The sequence below is a fragment of the Mauremys reevesii genome, linkage group 8, assembly GCF_016161935.1.
Source record: "Mauremys reevesii isolate NIE-2019 linkage group 8, ASM1616193v1, whole genome shotgun sequence".
Taxonomy (NCBI): Eukaryota; Metazoa; Chordata; order Testudines; family Geoemydidae; genus Mauremys; species Mauremys reevesii.
Genome location: NC_052630.1, coordinates 15,929,421 through 15,946,903, shown reverse-complemented (window position 1 = coordinate 15,946,903; position 17,483 = coordinate 15,929,421). Strand labels below are relative to the sequence as shown.

General features: G+C 42.5%; 1 protein-coding gene across 6 annotated transcripts in view; it reads right to left on the bottom strand.

Annotated features, from left to right (window-relative positions):
- ARHGAP26 (Rho GTPase activating protein 26) overlaps window positions 1-17,483 on the bottom strand; it is a 302,495-nt gene that overhangs the window by 102,447 nt on the left and 182,565 nt on the right. For all 6 annotated transcript variants that reach the window (XR_005583882.1, XM_039485733.1, XM_039485735.1 and 3 more), the window contains exons 16-17: window positions 17,418-17,476; window positions 14,589-14,694 (exon numbers count right to left, since the gene is read on the bottom strand). Coding sequence is in view for 5 of the 6 variants with exons in the window: in XM_039485733.1 (XP_039341667.1) it covers window positions 14,589-14,694; window positions 17,418-17,476 (165 nt within the window). In the remaining variant the exon portion in view is untranslated. The remainder of the gene's footprint in view (window positions 1-14,588; window positions 14,695-17,417; window positions 17,477-17,483) is intronic.

The window sequence follows — 17,483 nt, the reverse complement described above, 5'->3', positions numbered from 1 at the left end:
ACTGGGAAAATGACCCCATTCTACCCAAAGCCTCACAGTTAAACTTCCTAATTCATGAATTTAAAATGTAGCAAGCTTTCAAAAACTAGGCAGCTTCAACCCATGCAGCTGGCCCTTACCCAGCAGACAGTCTATGCAGACACAGCTTTTACCAGCAATGTAGAATGGGGAAGAGAAGAGATGGGGGCATACTCTTAAGAATTAATTATGCTTAAAATAAGAACTCCAGAACATGAGGCTCCCACAACAGGTTTTTCAGCACCATCAGAGGTGAGGAAGGATTCTTCTCACCCTACCTCTCACCTTCTTGAGCAAACATATACTAGGCAAAATGAGGCAATTTCTCCTCAGCCTTCATGTCTTCTTGTTTTCCTCACTGTACCTGATGATTTTCCTTCCTAAGTGTGGCGAGGGAAGACCTAACATGCATAAAAGCAAGACTCCAATGTACTATTGCGAGTCACCAGCAGGAGAGGGCTGGGTTGACTCCACTTAGACGGTTCTCTCATGCAAGGTGACTGCATGTTATTCCTAAATAAGGTATAGAGTATTTGGTCTATCATGACTGCTCTTCTTCTCTTATATGATCCAAATGAAAAAGTACGTGCAGGGAGGTTAGGGCGAGACTTCTAAGATCATAATTGATGTCCCCACCCATGTATTAGTGAAAAACTTTGTTCAACTTTACAGTTCAGATGAACCTGTGACCATCTACTCATGGTTAGGGGTCTCCAAGCATCACCTCTGCGGAGCCTAATCTTGACTGTTTTGAGATTCAATCCACTCTCTCCCAAATCAAAATTCATATCAAAAGTTTCCTGAGAATAAATGTGTACAATAATCTCATTTAGCAACTGCATGCAGTTAGAGCAAGGGACCTTTGAGTGTAAATATTTCTAGTGTTTTGAAAGAAAATCAAAGTAGACTTAGAAGAGTACAGCATCCTTGAATTGATTCTCACAAGTTTTCCATTTTCTCCAAGTGACTGGAAACTCTATAACAAAAGAAAGGAAACTTCCGCCGTAGGTGTACTTCATTTGCCTGGAAAGCACCAGGCATATCTATAGTGTTGTGTAAAATGACAAACAAACAATAGGATTGTAAGTACAAGACTGCACCAACAATTAATCCAATTTGACATGACTCAAGTAAAAACAGAGATATGAAGAGCCATATTCTCATGATAAGGAATTTGCATCTCAAAGCATTGACAAAAATCTTTAATCTCTACAGGATATACACTCATTTGAACACCACTATGATAAGCCCATAGCAGGTTTCAAAGACCTTGACTAGTGTGGTCCTGTAACAACTGAAATTAACAAATGTGCATTTTAGAAAAAGGCTTGAAGAGAGGGGAGATGTAATAGCTGTCAAGGATCTGAAGGATGCAAATGTTAAGGAGGGAACAGAAAAAGATATGAATAGGAGTAATTGGATAGGGCTGACCAAAGGAATGCACAGGATTACAATCAGGAAAAGTTTCCTAGTAATAGGGTCTATAAAGGTGATAGAACAGACTCCCGAGCAAACTGCTGGAAGCCCCCTCTTGACTTCTGGAGTATGGACTATCAGGTCTCCAATTTCTGAATTTTAGGCTCATTCTGGACTGATATATTGAGATCTGGGGTGGGTATTGACATGATCTATAGAAGCCTTTACGGTGCCACTCCATGCCAAGATACAAAAGGAGTGCACAAACAGGGCATTATTATTTTCATGAAAATGAATAGTTTTAGGAATGAGAAAGTCAGCTACGTTCTACCTCTTAGTTATAATCCTAAAACTCAGTTACAGAAGTTCCCAAATCCCTTTCAACATAGCATTACTGAAGTGAAAAAAACAAGGTCATTTATACTCACAAAGAAGAAAACATTTTAAAAGGTAAAAAATATAATCTGTCTCTTAAAAGGCAAAGAGCAACCGGGAAATAAACACAGTATCTGGCAGAATTTTAACATTGTTGGGTAGTCTAATAACTGAACCGGCTTGGATCAGACAGTCTCCAGATATTACCACATATGCCATCTCTATTAGCTAGCACTCTCAAGTATTATTAAATATTTGTAAATGTTTTTAAAAAATCGGAGCGATTCTGAAGGTGCTGGATTGACAGTCCAAACCCTTTTATTGCTCACCTGCAGAACATCAGCAGCACAGGTTTACGGACCAATGCATCCCAGACTCTGACCTGCAGGAAACATCTCTTTGTGGGCAAGGGGGTAATTTAGTCATTGCCCTTTTCAATTCTCAGCCCTTCTAAGTTGGACAGGGATGCCAATATCTGTAGTATCAATCATGGGATAGATGCACTTGATGTGGACACTTTCCTATAGGAACTGGATCGATACCTTCCAAACGTTTTCACATAGGTAACCAAAACCAGATGCCATGACTTTCAGTGACAACTAGTTTAACCTGGTTTTGAAATATCATCACTTCCTGAGTTTCTGGGTTTCCCCAGCACTATTAATCTTCTCCTCTGAGCCTTGTTTGCTAACTAAAACACCAAACCCTGAGGTCCTAATTCAGCTTGAACCCCATTTTACCTAAGCAAAGTTGCATCATCTTCAGGTGGAGTTTGCCTGAGTAAGGGATGAGCCAGGATCTCAACATTTGGCTCCCAAGCAGTAGACTGTTCAACTCCAAAATCTGATTTTAGACTCAAGGGTTTCCACTGCATTCTGGGAGGATGTGGTCCTTAGTTGTTTGCATGGGGTCCAGGAATGTATTCCATATGTAACAACTGCCAGCAACATTACTCTGAATTTCTGTGAAAGTTGCGCTGTACAAGAAACTAGAACCTCAATGAAATAGGTGAGAAGTAAAACATCCCATAGAGGGGCTAAAAGAAAAACCAAGAAAGCAAAGGGAGCTGAAATGTTGGAAACGAAAACATGCAAATTCTATTAATGTTTAAAATATGTGAGAGTTTAAACAAGCCTGGCAGCTGAAATGGTTCCCCACAAGAGGCACCGCAAGGGGAATAAATATGGACCTTGACGTTCTTTGTCTTTTTACAGCAGCTGCAGGTGGTTTCAGTTAAATACAATAATTAAATTAGCCACACAACATGGTGGCTCTAAGATTTCAAACTAATCGTCACAATGATCTTCTCAACCTCTGCCACTTCTTCTACTTTGAAACAAAACAAAACCCTCACAAACCAAAACCTGATGGAAGAGGAGAAGCATGCTTGAAGGATTTCATGCCTCTCATATGAATCTGTGAATGACAAGCTGCATGACAATACACAGCAAGCTTCAGTTAAGCAATTATTTTCATATCCATTCTATCTAGCACGCACAATGCTTTCACACTTCCAGATTTCTCTGCTTGGCCTCCATCTTCCAATTGCCTTCATTCTTTATTGCAACTCAAGTCACAGAAAACTAGTTCTGCTGTTTTAGGTTTGCCATTCAGGAGTAAGCAAGAAAGAAAGAAACTTCTTATGAGTGCTAATAAACTCAGAACCTTAAAATCAAAAGCATTATTACTACTCTTAATGGGCTTGTCTCCAATTAGCAAGTACCCCAAGGGGATGGTTTGAAATAGCTTAGGTTTTAAATCTAGGAAGGGAAAAACAACCCTTTATCCCTCTGAGTAAATAAAATTATTAGTGGCTTCATTCTCTTGATTCAAGGAGATAATATACCAGAATGAATCCAGAGAGCAATTAGCAATGGAACACATGGGAGCTGGCCAAAAACAATTGCAGAACTAAACAATTGATGTGGTCTGGTTTAGTTACAAAACTGCATATAGAAAATATACACCTTATGTGTATGTGTGCAGGTGTGCATATATAAAATACAAATGCAGGCAAGGGCTTTCAAAAGTAAATAGCGATTTTGAGTGCACAGGGTGATACCTTAAGGGGACTTCATTTGCACAGGGTGGGTGCTCAGGGTTCTGGAAAATCAGGCCTCTTTCAGGGGTCTTCAGTTGGCACCGAAAAAGTGTGGCACCCAAAATTACTTGTCACTTTTAGAACTTTTAATGTTCATGTGCACACACTCTGTGTGTGTGTGTGTGTACACGTGTGTGAGAGAGAGAGAATCTCATCTTCTAACTAAAAAATGCCTTTAAATAGGTAAGAGACTAGATGGAGTGAGGTAATATTTTTTATTTTTCTGTTGGTGAAAGAGACATGCTTTTGAGCTTGACGTGTAACTTTTGTAAGTTTTATTGTTATAAAAAACTTTTCCTTTCTACATCTCTCTTCCTGTCTATGGAACTCTGTTGGAAGCAACTTTTTACATCCAGTGCGGTGAATTAGCAAGTAGCACTTCAGCCTATGGTATTTTAGGGCTATCCAGGTTAAGGCCTCACTGTGGAGAAAACTGTGGGAGGATTTGCTTTTAAAAAATATTCTTGATTTGGCGGACAGAGTACTCAGGATACAAAAATACTCCGTTCCCTACATAGTAAGTCTCCATTCTTTTGCCAGGAATTTCAGAGCTGGTGTGAAATTGGAATACTTTGCTCCAGTGTGCAATATTTTTTTACTTAATTACATTTTTAATTAGTTTTAATGATGGTGGAAGGTGCCAGATTTAATAACTCTGGTCTTGAAAACCAGCTGGACAAGTTTGGGTAGGAGCTGGAGCCAGCAAAGGGGATATAGCATATAGGACAGCAGAGAGGGTGGTAGGGTTTCTCTGCCTAACAGGAGAGTGTAGTCACCCTGCAGCACTATGAACCACATAAAGATTAAAGAGTTTGGGCTTAAGAAGATTGCAGAAGAATCCAAAATAAAGTTAGTATTTTTCTGTAACTAATGTCTGTTTTCCCTAGCCTTCCCAACTGGGGGGGCTGAAGGGGAGCAGCAGGGAAAGTCCAAGAGGAAGGAGAGAAGCAGAAGTAACAATTAGCATGTATTTTGCCCATTTATCTCAGGGTTTTTTTAAACATCTTTTATAGACACTAACTTATGAATCCTCACAATATCCCTCTGAGGTAAATGTTATCCCCATTTAACAGATAGGGAAATGGAGACAGAGATAAAGCGACTTGCCCAATGGCACATCGAGTCAGTGGCAGAGCTGGGACTTGCACTCAGAACTCTTGATTTCCAGTCACACGCACTAATGCATTTGCTTCAATGAGACCTCAAAACAGACAGAGTGCCAATCAAAGACTACTTTAAACAGAAAATAATGCTGGTGCTTCTATGGAAGGATACTCGTACTAAACCATCCTGATTTATCAAGCTATGGTCATGAAGCAAGCCACAGTCGAATCTAAACTAAATCCTTCATCTAGCAAGGGAGTGGAGAAATAACATCTAAGACCAGCGATTATGATCAGAAGCAACTGATCTAAATGAACAAATAATAATTGATATCTATATTGTGCCTTCCAATGCAAATTACATACAGGTGTGGTACTTTTGCAGTACAGCCATCTATGGGGCTGAAAATAGCAACAGGTAAAGAACAGTGGAGTAGGGAAATTTCGATTATTGACACCAAATAGAACCCTTGCAAAATGTGCATTGACTCATGAATGCCCACCCCCAGGGACTAAAGCATTTAAGAATCTATCTGAAAGACCTCCACTTATTAAGCCCTATAGAATATGATGTTATATTATGAGCTCGGGGAAGGAGAACAAACTAAAAGTTGACATGAACACATATAACTACTCTGGTACAGTGCTACCCAAAGGAAAAGCCCTGGCAGGCAGAAAGGTTGGTGTGGCAACTTTCACCAAGTGATTATAATCTCATTCCAAGGGCAGATGTGCCTGCCTGTGCTCAGTGATCATCATGCAAATCTGACCCAAATTTAATTGTTTTGAACTTTTACATGAAACTTCTCACACAAAAATACTGAACATTAAAGCTTGCTCAGTGTGGGAACCCCAGTGTGTTCCAAGAAATCTGAGGTCTTCTGTCAACAATCAATCTGTCAACAACCTGTTTTAAAGGGCCTATGCATTCAGCTGAGTCTGAAGCAACATAGCAATACAGGAATTGCGAGACCGGGTCACTCTTATGGTCCATCCAATCTAGTATTTTCTCTCCAACAGTGGCCAGCACTAGATGCTTCAGAGGAAGGTGCAAAAAACCCTGCAGTAGGCAGATGTGGGATAATCTGCCCTCAAAGCGACACTCTTCCTAAATTCTGGTGGTGAAGATGTGCTTAAACTCTGAAGCATAAGCTTTTATATGCCTTCAAAAACTTTTTTTTAAGTATTTACTATAAGAATGCTGAATATTGTTATAGGTGTAAAACCCCAAGCCCTTTTTTAATCTTGCTAACTACTTGCCCTTCAATGTTATACTGTGGCAATGAGGTCTACCGTCCAATCATGCATTGTGAGAAATTATTTCTTATCAGTTTTAAATTCATCACCTTTCAATTTCATTGCATTATCTCTTGTTCTTATATTAGGAGACAGGGTGAAAAGAAGTTCCTGATATGCCTGCTGACTACCTTTCATATCAGCCAGGATAGGCACAGAACCAAACAACATTGAAGCAATCTAATGAGCTATATTAACCTATGTTTGAACTACGATTACACCTCTACCCTGTTATAAGGCCACCCGATATAACACAAATTCAGATATAACGCACTAAAGCAGTGCTCGGGGGGGGGGGGCTGCACACACCGGCGGATAAAAGTTCGATATAACACAGTTGCACCTATAACGCAGCAAGATTTTTTGGCTCCCGAGGACAGCGTTATATTGAGGTAGAGGTGTACTTCTAATGGTGTGACTCTCTTCTTATTCCACAGTAGGAGTAAGCACCGAGGAGATCATAACCCAAGATCTCTCCTAGGAGTTAATCACAAACTTGAGCAGGTCCAGATCTCTGTCCAGGGCTGTAATGTGTCTTGGTCCAAAGGATTAGGACATGAGTATCTGGCAAAATTAAAATTTCCCACTGTAGTGGGAAAGAAAGAACAGAAATAGAAGGAGGAACTCTGTTTAATTTTTCCACGCAAGGTCCAGAGAGTTTGGTTTTGCTATTTTCTTTTGTACACCAGACTGGGAAGAGAATGTATGAGAGAGAGAAGCATCCGAAAGGCCCCAGAGACAAGTGGAAATTTCCAGACTGTCCTAGACAAGAATGGCTTTCTGGAAATAGTGCATAAACCCAACAAATGAACAGTTACCAATCAGCAGCATAAACAACAGCCATGAGGATGAAATCAGAGCCTGCCAGGCCAAGAAGAAAAAGCCTGATTGCTTGCTGCACCTTGAGGGAAACAAGCCTCCTGCAACAGCTCATCTTTCTGAACAGGTGCCTCAGTGAGAGGATTTACTGATCTAGTCCAGAAATGGGCAAACCACAGCCCGCGGGCCACATCCGGCAGGACTTTCCTGCCCAGCCCCTGAGCTCCTGGCCCAGAGGGGCTAGTCCCCAGCCCCGCCTGCTGTTCCCCCTCCCCCACAGCCTCAGCTCACTGTGCCACTGTCGCAATGTTCTGGGTGGCAGGGCAGCGAGCTCCTGGGGCAGCACAGCTGCAGAGCCGCGGCCTGACCCGGTGCTCTGTGCTACGCGGTGGTGCGGCTGACTCCAGCCGGGCAGCACGGCTGCCTGTCCTGGTGCTCTGGGCGGCGCGGCTCTAGCGCCGCCAGCCACCAGTGCTCCAGGCAGCACGGTAAGGGGCAGGGAGCGGTGGGGCAGGAGGGGGTGGTTGGATAGAGGGTAGGGGAGTTCAGGGTGGTGGTCGGGGCGGGGGTGTGGATAGGGGTCGGGGGAGCAGGGGTTGAATGGGGGCAGGGGTCCCGGGGGCAGTCAGGAATGAGGTGGGGTTGGATGGGGCGGCAGGGGCAGCCAGGGGCAGGGGTTCCGGGCGGGCAGGGGACAGGGCGATGGGGTGGTTGGATGGGGCAGGGGAGTCAGGAATGAGAGGAGGGGTTGGATGGGGCGGCAGGGGGCAGTCAGGGTCGGCGGGTGGTCAGGGGACAGGGAGGGGTGGATGGGGCAGGAGTCCCAGGAGTTCTCTCAGCTACAGCAAAACATTCTCAAACATAAAAATAAAGCAATGAGACTAAAAATTCTAACGCCTGAAATGTAAATGGATCAAAATCTTCCTGTTCTGCATCTCCAAAGCATTTACCATGTATACTTGTTCATAAGCCGAATTTTTTTTAGTAAAAAAGGGAAGCACCAGAGAAGGGGGCATTAGGGGGTGAGAAGCAGGGGGGGGGGGGTCGGATAGGGGGCAGGGGGCTAGGCCATGCCTGGCTGTTTGGGGAGGCACAGCCTCCCCTAATCAGCCCTCCATACAATTTCTGAAACCCGATGTGGCCCTCAGGCCAAAAAGTCTGCCCACCCTGGTCTAGTCACTTGCTGAAAGTGTAGCGGTAAGTGCCATACTCAGTACCAAGGGGGAACATGGCCTTTATCATGATATTTAGGTCTGCCCAAAAGCAGGCCTGCAGTGTTGTCCATTTCCCCTAAGTGCAAAAAATATATATGCTGCCCAGGCCAAAGATACGACTATGCAACACAAACAATACAGCAAATGCTATATTTGTTCTCAGCTTCTCAGCGTTGGTTTCCGTTGGTTCTGCACATGGCCCTGGAGGACTTTCTTGCCAATGGCCCTTTAGTAAGAAAATGATTTAAGACCTTGATAAAAGTGTTTGGAATTAGTTTTATTCCACTTCCAGTTCATAGCCCATCCTCCTATCTTCTTTCATTCTAGCACAGCCCCACAGGTACAGGCTAGAGAGCCGTAATGTAGAAAGATCGCTGGGTAACCTCCACTCTTGGCTGACATCAGAGAGCTGCTGCCTTGCAGAACCAACGGAAACCAAGGCTGAGAAGCTGAGAACAATCTGTGCTACAGGTTGTGATCACTACTGTGTTGGTTAGAACACGAGAACCAAAAATACACTACTGTAGCAAAAAGCAGAGGGGGCAAGTCTCTATTGGCCAGACTGCAGCTGTGAATGATTAAAGAGAATGAATCCTACTAAATGCACGTACACACACTTTAGACGCGATACATTTAATTGTTTTGATCTTTCACAAGAAAAGGAAATAGATGCACAGCCCAGAGAAAATGGCAAGTCTGTTGCCTCAGACTGATAGGAGATGTTTGCAGACAGAAAGACAAACAGCAATGGGTGAGATGAGTCACAAGGGGAAACGTGATCAAAATTGCCTCAGGAGCCTTGGATGAAAGGTGCTAAAGAACTACAAAGTATTTATTAATGAGCATGGTTCTCTCAGCTACAGCAAAACATTCTCAAACATAAAAATAAAGCAATGAGACTAAAAATTCTAACTCCTGAAATGTAAATGGATCAAAATCTTCCTGTTCTGCATCTCCAACGCATTTACCATATATACTTGTTCATAAGCCGAATTTTTTTTAGTAAAAAAGGGAAGCACCAGAGAAGGGGGTCGACTTATGAAGGGGTATAGAGAGGGATAGGTGGGACAGAGACCCTCCCCATAACAGAGGGAGCAAGGATAGGCTGCAGAGCCAGAAGGGAAGAGGCAGGGTCAGAGTCTCTCCACTTCTGGCCACGCTGGTCTCCCCGCAGTCTCCGAAGCAGCTACAGCTTCGGGGCTGGCAGGCTGCAGTCGCACCACTCGGCCCAGCCCCGGAGCAGACTATGGCCGCGCCGCCCAACCCTTCCCAGCAGGCTTCGGCCGCGCCGCTCGGCCCCGCCCCCCGAGAGCAGGCTGCGGCCAGGTCAGAGACATTCTCCCCTGGCCCTCGCCAGATAAGGTGGGAAAGGATGGGAGGGGGAGAGCGTGGGGGTCCTGGGCTAGGGGTGGGGTCATGTGGGGTGTGGTCACAGGGGTTACTCCCCTGACCCCCAGCTTCTCCCCCCCCGAAAAATTTCCCCACCAGTTGCTGTCCCGCCCATCAGGGTAAGCAGCTGGTGCACTGGAACACTTTGTTTACTTAGGTTTACCTCCATGCCTGCGGATGCTCGAGGTAAACAAACCACCTCAGTCCACCAGCGGCTTATCCTGATGGCCCAGGAGTCAAAGTTTGCTGACCCCTGAATTATAGGGTCGACTTATGAACAAGTCATAAAAACCCATCCAATATCCATCGGGGGGTGGGGGGGTCAGCCTACAAACGAACCAGCTTATGATTGAGTATATACGGTACTCCTTATTTAAACACCTGCGGAAGGGAAGGAGTGAAATCTGGTTCCAAAGATTGAGACATAGTATAATTAGCACAGTTTCTTGGACACCTGGCAACAAAGGGCTTGACTACACTTTGCTTTGCACTGGTTTAACTAAATTGGTAGAAAAAAACCCCATTTGATTAAATCAGTGTAACCCTCTAGTGTTTATGCATTTATACCGATATCCAAGTGTTTAAATTAGGGCAAAAACCTCAGATCAACCCTAAGGATAGGTGTTAGGGCCCAAGAGGGATTTAAGCAACAAAAAGGCTTAAAAATCTACAAGAAAAAGTGAGTTGCTAGAGTGGAGGATAGCAGATTAACCACTGCCTCTCTTCCCCCCCAGAAAGAAGAAAAATCCCAGAAGTTTTCTTTCTACAATGAGACTTCTTAACTCCAGCTGATTTTATATGAAATGTTTTTAATCTCATTCTGCTGTTCTGCAAAAAAAAAAAAAAAAAGTTTTAAAACATTCACAGATTTCAAAAATGTGTAATGTAGGCGCTTGTTTGTGTTTCTATGCATAACATATTTGGCCCTTCCAAGTGGATAACTGTAACAATATCAAAATTACAACCTTGTGTCAGACACCAAAATGAAAAACCTATTGGGGGGGGGGGGGGTCAATTTTATTTATCCGGACTCAACCCCATCCCCAGCCCTACCTTGAAAACACACACTCATGTCACTCATGAGACATTCCCGGGCTGCTTCTTGAACCAACAGGGCTCAGCCCTGGCACAATTCTAACACTGCAGTGACCTACTTTGTAACAGACATTTCCATACAACCAAAAGAAAAATGAGCTTCCAGCCAAATCGCCGTGAAGAAACAAATGTGAAATGCCAGCACTAAAGTACTACACCACTTTTATTAGGAAAAATTAGTTAAAATGTATCCACCAAAGTCTAAAGAGAGTGCAGGGATTGGCAGAATCCTCCTGAAATATGCAATACTCTTTTAATTGAACACTGTTTTTATTTCATTTTCTGCACCTGCTCTTAGCCTAGCATAATTCCTCCATAAACCCTGGAATCCAGAGTACTTTCCCTCTGAGGAAAGAGTTTGAGATGTAACAGATGGATTAAACAATAGAGAATCCTGTAACTCAAACAGTAACGAGGTGTTCACAAGAGCTTTTTTGTTTTTTAACCTTTTACTTATTAAAATGCTTTGGACTTCAGTTAAGCTTCTTTGTTCAGCTTTCACACCAGCTTTGAAACAGAAACCCCAGGCACTTTGACAGGTCATCTGTGTCACTGTAGCTTCTAGAGCTGCCTCTGCTGAAATGCTAGTTGGTAAATTCCTGCTGACATAGGCCAGAACAGCTGCAAACTTTGGGACAGTTCAAGTCAGCATGGGTTTTCCCTGCCTCCTACAGAGATACTCCTGAGTAAATCATGACAAACATCACTATCCTCCTATAGTAACAGTAAATCAAAGCTGGATTCATTACAGAAACAGTGAGTATGCGCCTGTATAAGAGAAATACAGGTTTAAACTATTAATGGACCAAAGATTACCCTAATAGTATGTTCCAAGAAAACCAGGTCTGAAAGGCAAGAGGGAGGAGGAAACAGTGTTTGGTTGCTGTTGAAATAGTCCTGACTGCACATGCATCATATTTTAAATTATTAGAATATAAAACTGCCTGGAAAAATGAACAAAAATATATGCAGCAACATGAATAAAGTAAAATGTGATAACCTAGCAGCTGAAATCTACCTAATTTTTTTCATTTCTAGCCTTCTCATTCTCCGTTTCCTGTCTATGATTTGCTCTCTTCTGAGCATTCCCCAGCACCCACCCTTCCATCTCCTGCATCTTTCCTTTTCTACTTTCTTTTAAGTGGTCATATAGCCCAATAGCAAAACCCACCTTCGCCCAGGGTTTGGAGAGTCTGTTTCTGTGCCTGTGCGTGTTCTACTCTCAAGTAGCACTTGCCACACCCAAAGCTCCAGCCTCCAACATTTAAGAGTCCAGCTGTATGAGAACCCCTCTCTAGCTTAGATAAGTGTTTTAGCATTTCCTAAGTAATGCTCTACTTCACACGTACTAAGAGTTTAGAGATGCTTATGAGAGACTGATCTTTAATTTTTTAATTAATAATTGCCATGTCAAACTGTATTAGCCATTTTATTAATAGTAGAACTCTGCTAGTCCACATTAAGAGTTCTATTGCAAATTAGCGAGAAAGCAAACAAAATGCATCAGAGATAATATAGCTCAAGAGGAACCCTGTTCATTTGTTTGACCAATGCAGTTTACATGTATTTAGAGACCTCTATAATGATCTAGCAAAAGATACTATTTAGTGTGTTTTGTGAAAGTAGCAAAAGTCTCAGTAACATGAGGCCTCTCTGCCACACACTACTATTAAATCTTTCCTGAGAAATTGGGAGAGACATTGGCCCTCTGCGTGTGCAAATCATGCAGTGTATGCATTAGCAAAGCGAAAATGATTCACTTGCATTAACAATCCAGGGGATGATTTCTTCTACCCACTGAAAGAATCCTGTCTGCTCTGTATCTCCTAAGCCCTAGAACACTGCCATATTTCCCTTTCCATAAATCATTCCAGTCCTCACCATGCACACTTCCCCTTCCCTTGGTGCGCAAACACACACACACACTCACTATCTGCCTCAACTATCCTCTGCAGATACTAAGTGAAGGATAAAGCTTAAAATCAATTGCACACCCATTTATCTCACTAAAGGTTCCCACTGGCACTACTTGTCCCCCTAGTCAACAGCCTCAGCAGTGAGGTCACAGATTGAACAGGCCAAAGGGACTAAACTATCCTCCTCTATCTCTAGAGATGGTGCCTCCAGGCCAGAGGGAAAATGTCTTTTAGTACAGCAACATATGCTTCACTAGACAAAGGGGCCACACATAGCAGTGCGGGAGAAGAAATACTTTCATATGTGAGGATGACAGAAGGACTGTAATGAGTGCTGGCTCTTTGATGAGAGCCTATGACCTGACTGTGTCTCAGGAATTACTGACAGGGTGACCCCAACCACAATGGATACCTTCTTATTTATAAGCAAAACAATACAGCTAGCAATTAATATTAGCAAGCACATGCAGGCACTGCTCCCGGGAATTCAGTGAATGTCTTTGCAGGCCCTTTTAGCTCACTATTCCAATTCCAGAAAACAAAAACAAAAAAGCAGCAAAGCAGCCTTTAGTTATAGTGACTTCCTGCCTTTCCCTAGGAGGAGCTACGTAATGGGAAAAACTGCTAAGGGCATTTTACCCTTAAAAATAACAAATTCTACCACACTCGTATGATTTGTTTGTTTGTTTTTAAATCCCTTCTCTCTCTTAACAAAGCGCTGCTAAAACAGCACAAAGCCCATTGTGCTCTCCTGCTCCTTCCCTCCCCCCTCCGAATACCACAGTGACTAAATGTGAGTTCTCCTTTAAATAAAACAACAACAACTAAAAAAATAATGCAAAGCACTGAAGCAGTCATGAGACGCCTTGTGCATATTTGGCTGGTGGAAGTAGCTGGAACTCCCTCTTCTTTGGCTTGAGCCTGTAAGCATCTGAGGTTTTGAAACTACGATCTAAACCAGCTTTTCAGCTTTTTAAATAGCCTTGCTCTGGTTCCATAGAACAGGCACAAAGGTCGTAAGAAAGCATCTGGCGGCTTTTTTTTTTTTTTTTTAAATAGATAGCTTTATGCTTTCCCAAATTTTTATTGGCAGCCCGCTTAACTCATTCCAATGTTTCCTCGACTCCTTGCTAATCTTTCCTGTATACATGGTGAAGGAATGGCCAGGTACAATCTCCTAGTCCTGAAGCTGGCATGTGAACTGCTCAGTCACTCTGGGTGGTGTTTTCACTTCTTTAAACACTAACCAATGAGCTCTATGGCAATTATGAGGGCAGATTATAGGCCACCCCTATGACTGAAATCAAAACTTTACCAAACCCTCTGCCCCAAACGTTTCAAGGTGACCTAAGCACTTGCGGTATGATGAATCAGGCTGCACAGGGACAATATATTTGATGTGGCAATGTAGTCTACCATATCACTGTGATAACTCTGATCTCCTTATGATTTTGATTTGCTTTTAACCTCCATTACTATGGCCTCTCCATTGCAACCCCTGTACAACCATCACCTATTAACCTGCCATTGGAAGCAATGGTACATTTCTATTAGCACAGCACGTGCATTCTATCTAAAACACCACCACAGGAATGAAGTGGTTAATGTAGAATGAAGCACCACAAATGCTGAGTGATCATATACAGCAGTCAGAAAGCTAGGATTTCTTTCCTACTGCATCTTCTCCATGTCCTTCTTTGCATTAATGATTCTTTCACACACAGGTTTTCAGTTACCGTAATGCAGTCAGATCTGACTCAAGACCCCAAACACACAAGAAATTTTTCTAGGACTATTAACTTTTAGGGATGGTGGGAAAAAAAGTATATCAAAGCCATACACTTACTTTGCCAAGTGGTTCATGAGCATCTGCAGCATCTGTCTGTTTTTTTCTGGGAGCCGATGAACAAGGTTGTGGATCTCTGAGATTCTGGACTCCTGATTCTCCAGCTCTGCATTGGGAAACAAGAAATTATTCCATCTGCTACCTGCCTTTTTTTTTTTATTAAAAAAAAAAAAAACTAAAAAAAACCACCCAGATCAGGACAGAGATTCAATCAGAGATGTAGGTGTCTTGAATACAGCTGGGTGGTGAATGGTTCACCAATCCCGTGAATATTTTCAAGATTTCAGAGATCAGAATAGCCAACAGCCAATCTACAGAGTCAGTCTCTGTCTCTCAATCCCTCCTGTTTGACCTGTTCCATTCTGTGAAATAATTAAATATTTGTTGCACCAGACAGACTGGGCACTCAACTGAGATGCAGGTGACTCAGGTTTAAGACCATCCTGCGGGGAATATTTAAATTATTTATACTAAGTGGAACAGTTCCCACAGGAGAGAGTGAAATTGGCAAGGAAGGACTTGAACCTGAACCTTCCACATTGTAATCACCAGGCTACAGGCTATTCTGGGGATGACGGGGAACGTCTGTCTCTGTTTCTTTTTACCCATGTAGTCTCCCATGATGAAAACAAGTTTCTTAAAAAAAAGGGACACACAAACCAAAGGGGGTGAACTAAAGGACTGAGGATGGAGGTTGACAAAATGCCAAGCAAAGCCAAGGCACTTGCAACCGGAGAACAGGCTGACTGTAATTCAAGTGGCTACCATTTGGCTTAATTTCAACAGAGAAAGCAGCTGAATGTGCTTGTATAATAAATGTTCAATCTCCATAAGGGTAACTTTAGCCTGATAACCAGAAAGGTTTTGACAACTGGTCATCCTTATTTCAGTCACAAAAGTGGAAATATCTTAATATTTGCATTTCATTTATAGCATGAGGCCTTTGGTGATAAAGTCATTGGAAGCCATCTTGTTAAAAGCCCTCCCTTGGATATTTCATCCTCCCTTTCCCTTTGAGAAAGGGCAGGTTCAAATGGAGTCAGCTCAGAACATTAACAGACCACATGAAAGACTAGCAATAGCAGCAGTTATGTACCTGGTTCTTGTTTTGAGATTCAAGGATGCTAAACTCTTTACAAACAATTAACTTAACCTCACAATGGCCCCGTGAGTTTAGAACGCAACATCCAACCTCACAGAAATAAATCTGAAACATGGAGAATTTGAGTGATTTACCCAAAGTCAGTGAGAGAGTTGAAATAAGGGAACTGGAGTTCTGATTCCTGGTCCCAAACGCCATTCAATACCTCAGAACAGTACTGAACAGCTTCATATCTACCAAGGTCTTCCACTTAAATCCATAATTACACACCAAACAGAGCCCCTGCCTCATACAGTGCACAGAATGGACAGTGCTGACTTAATGAGCAGCTATTCAATATTTTTGATTTCTCCTCATTGTTCAATGTGTGGCCCCAGGACTTGTATACTCAGCACTATTCCCGCTCTGTACTGAAGATAGAATTGCTCATTTCTTCACACACTTTTCTCTTTATAGACTCATCACTTCATTTCTGAGTGTTTTTCAAATATTAGCAAATTTATTTTCACTACACTCCTGTGAGGTGAGGGGGTGGAGCATGCCTGGAGCAGATGAATCTTTGGGGAATTTAGAGGCTAAAATCTAAGAAGTCTCCACCGAGCAAGTACGAGCTACAATTTTTGAAAGGCTTACAACTTGGCCAAATGTGGGCAGATTTTCATGGGGACAGCAAAAAGTCACATCTCTGACACAAAAGCCACCCACTGACATCTCTTATCAAATTTCAAGTCCTCCTAAAAAATATGGTGGCACTAGAGCTTTTGAAAGAAAAAGTAACCAGGACTTTTTAGATTGGGCAAAAAACCCACCTTATTTTTCCCTTGCCTCATTCTCAGAAATGCGGCACCCATTTTAGCTGAAATTTTCCAAAAAAAAAAAAATCAGCCCGAGGTACACACTTCATGGCAAATTTATGCTCAAACTGTTAAGTGTGACAAAATTATAGGCAACTGAAAACAGGGTCTAAAAATGAGAAGTGACAGGCAATCTCAGTAGGTGGTTGTACCAACCCTTCCTATAACTGTAGTAGGAATTTGGTATGCATCTGTGCTCTATAATGAGACTTCAATGACTAACATCCACTTGTCACTATCTCTGCTTATATGAGTGGGGGATTCATTTCATGGAGCTATATCTCCACTACAATTAGAACCAAACTGCTACATAACAGCTGCTCAGAACTATGAACCTCAGTGTTAAAACAGTAGGACTATTGAAAAGCAGTGGAAGAAAGGATGATAGAGACTTCTGAAGATAGCACAGATTGAATTAGATTACTAGAGAAGCACTGCCTAATAAGTGCTACTGTCACCTGTAAATCTGATCTACACATAGATTTCGTACTGTGTGATTTTTTAAACTGAAGTAGTTATTGTGATACAACCCCTAGTGGGAGCACAGTTGTACTGATACAAAGGTGCTATGTAGAAATCAGCTATACCAGTATAAGCACTTTTATACTGGTATAGCTGCCTCCACACTAGAATTGTACTGCTTTAATTATACCAATATACCACCCACCAGCACCTAGACTCTTTAAAAAACAGTACACCCAACAACATGCACCTTGCATCTCAATTCCAATTTTGTTTTACAGCATTTACCAAAGTCTGTTTTGCATCAGGAGTTCAGTGGGAGAGTACTGGCATTGGGGTTACATTCGGTTGTTTGCAAAGGAATTTTTCTCTTTAGAAGGTTGTGACAAGCACACATGCACAAAAACTTACTTGCTGCTTTGATGAAGCTTCTTTGAAACTGGTACATCATGAGCGGTCCAGGGAGCATTCTGGAAT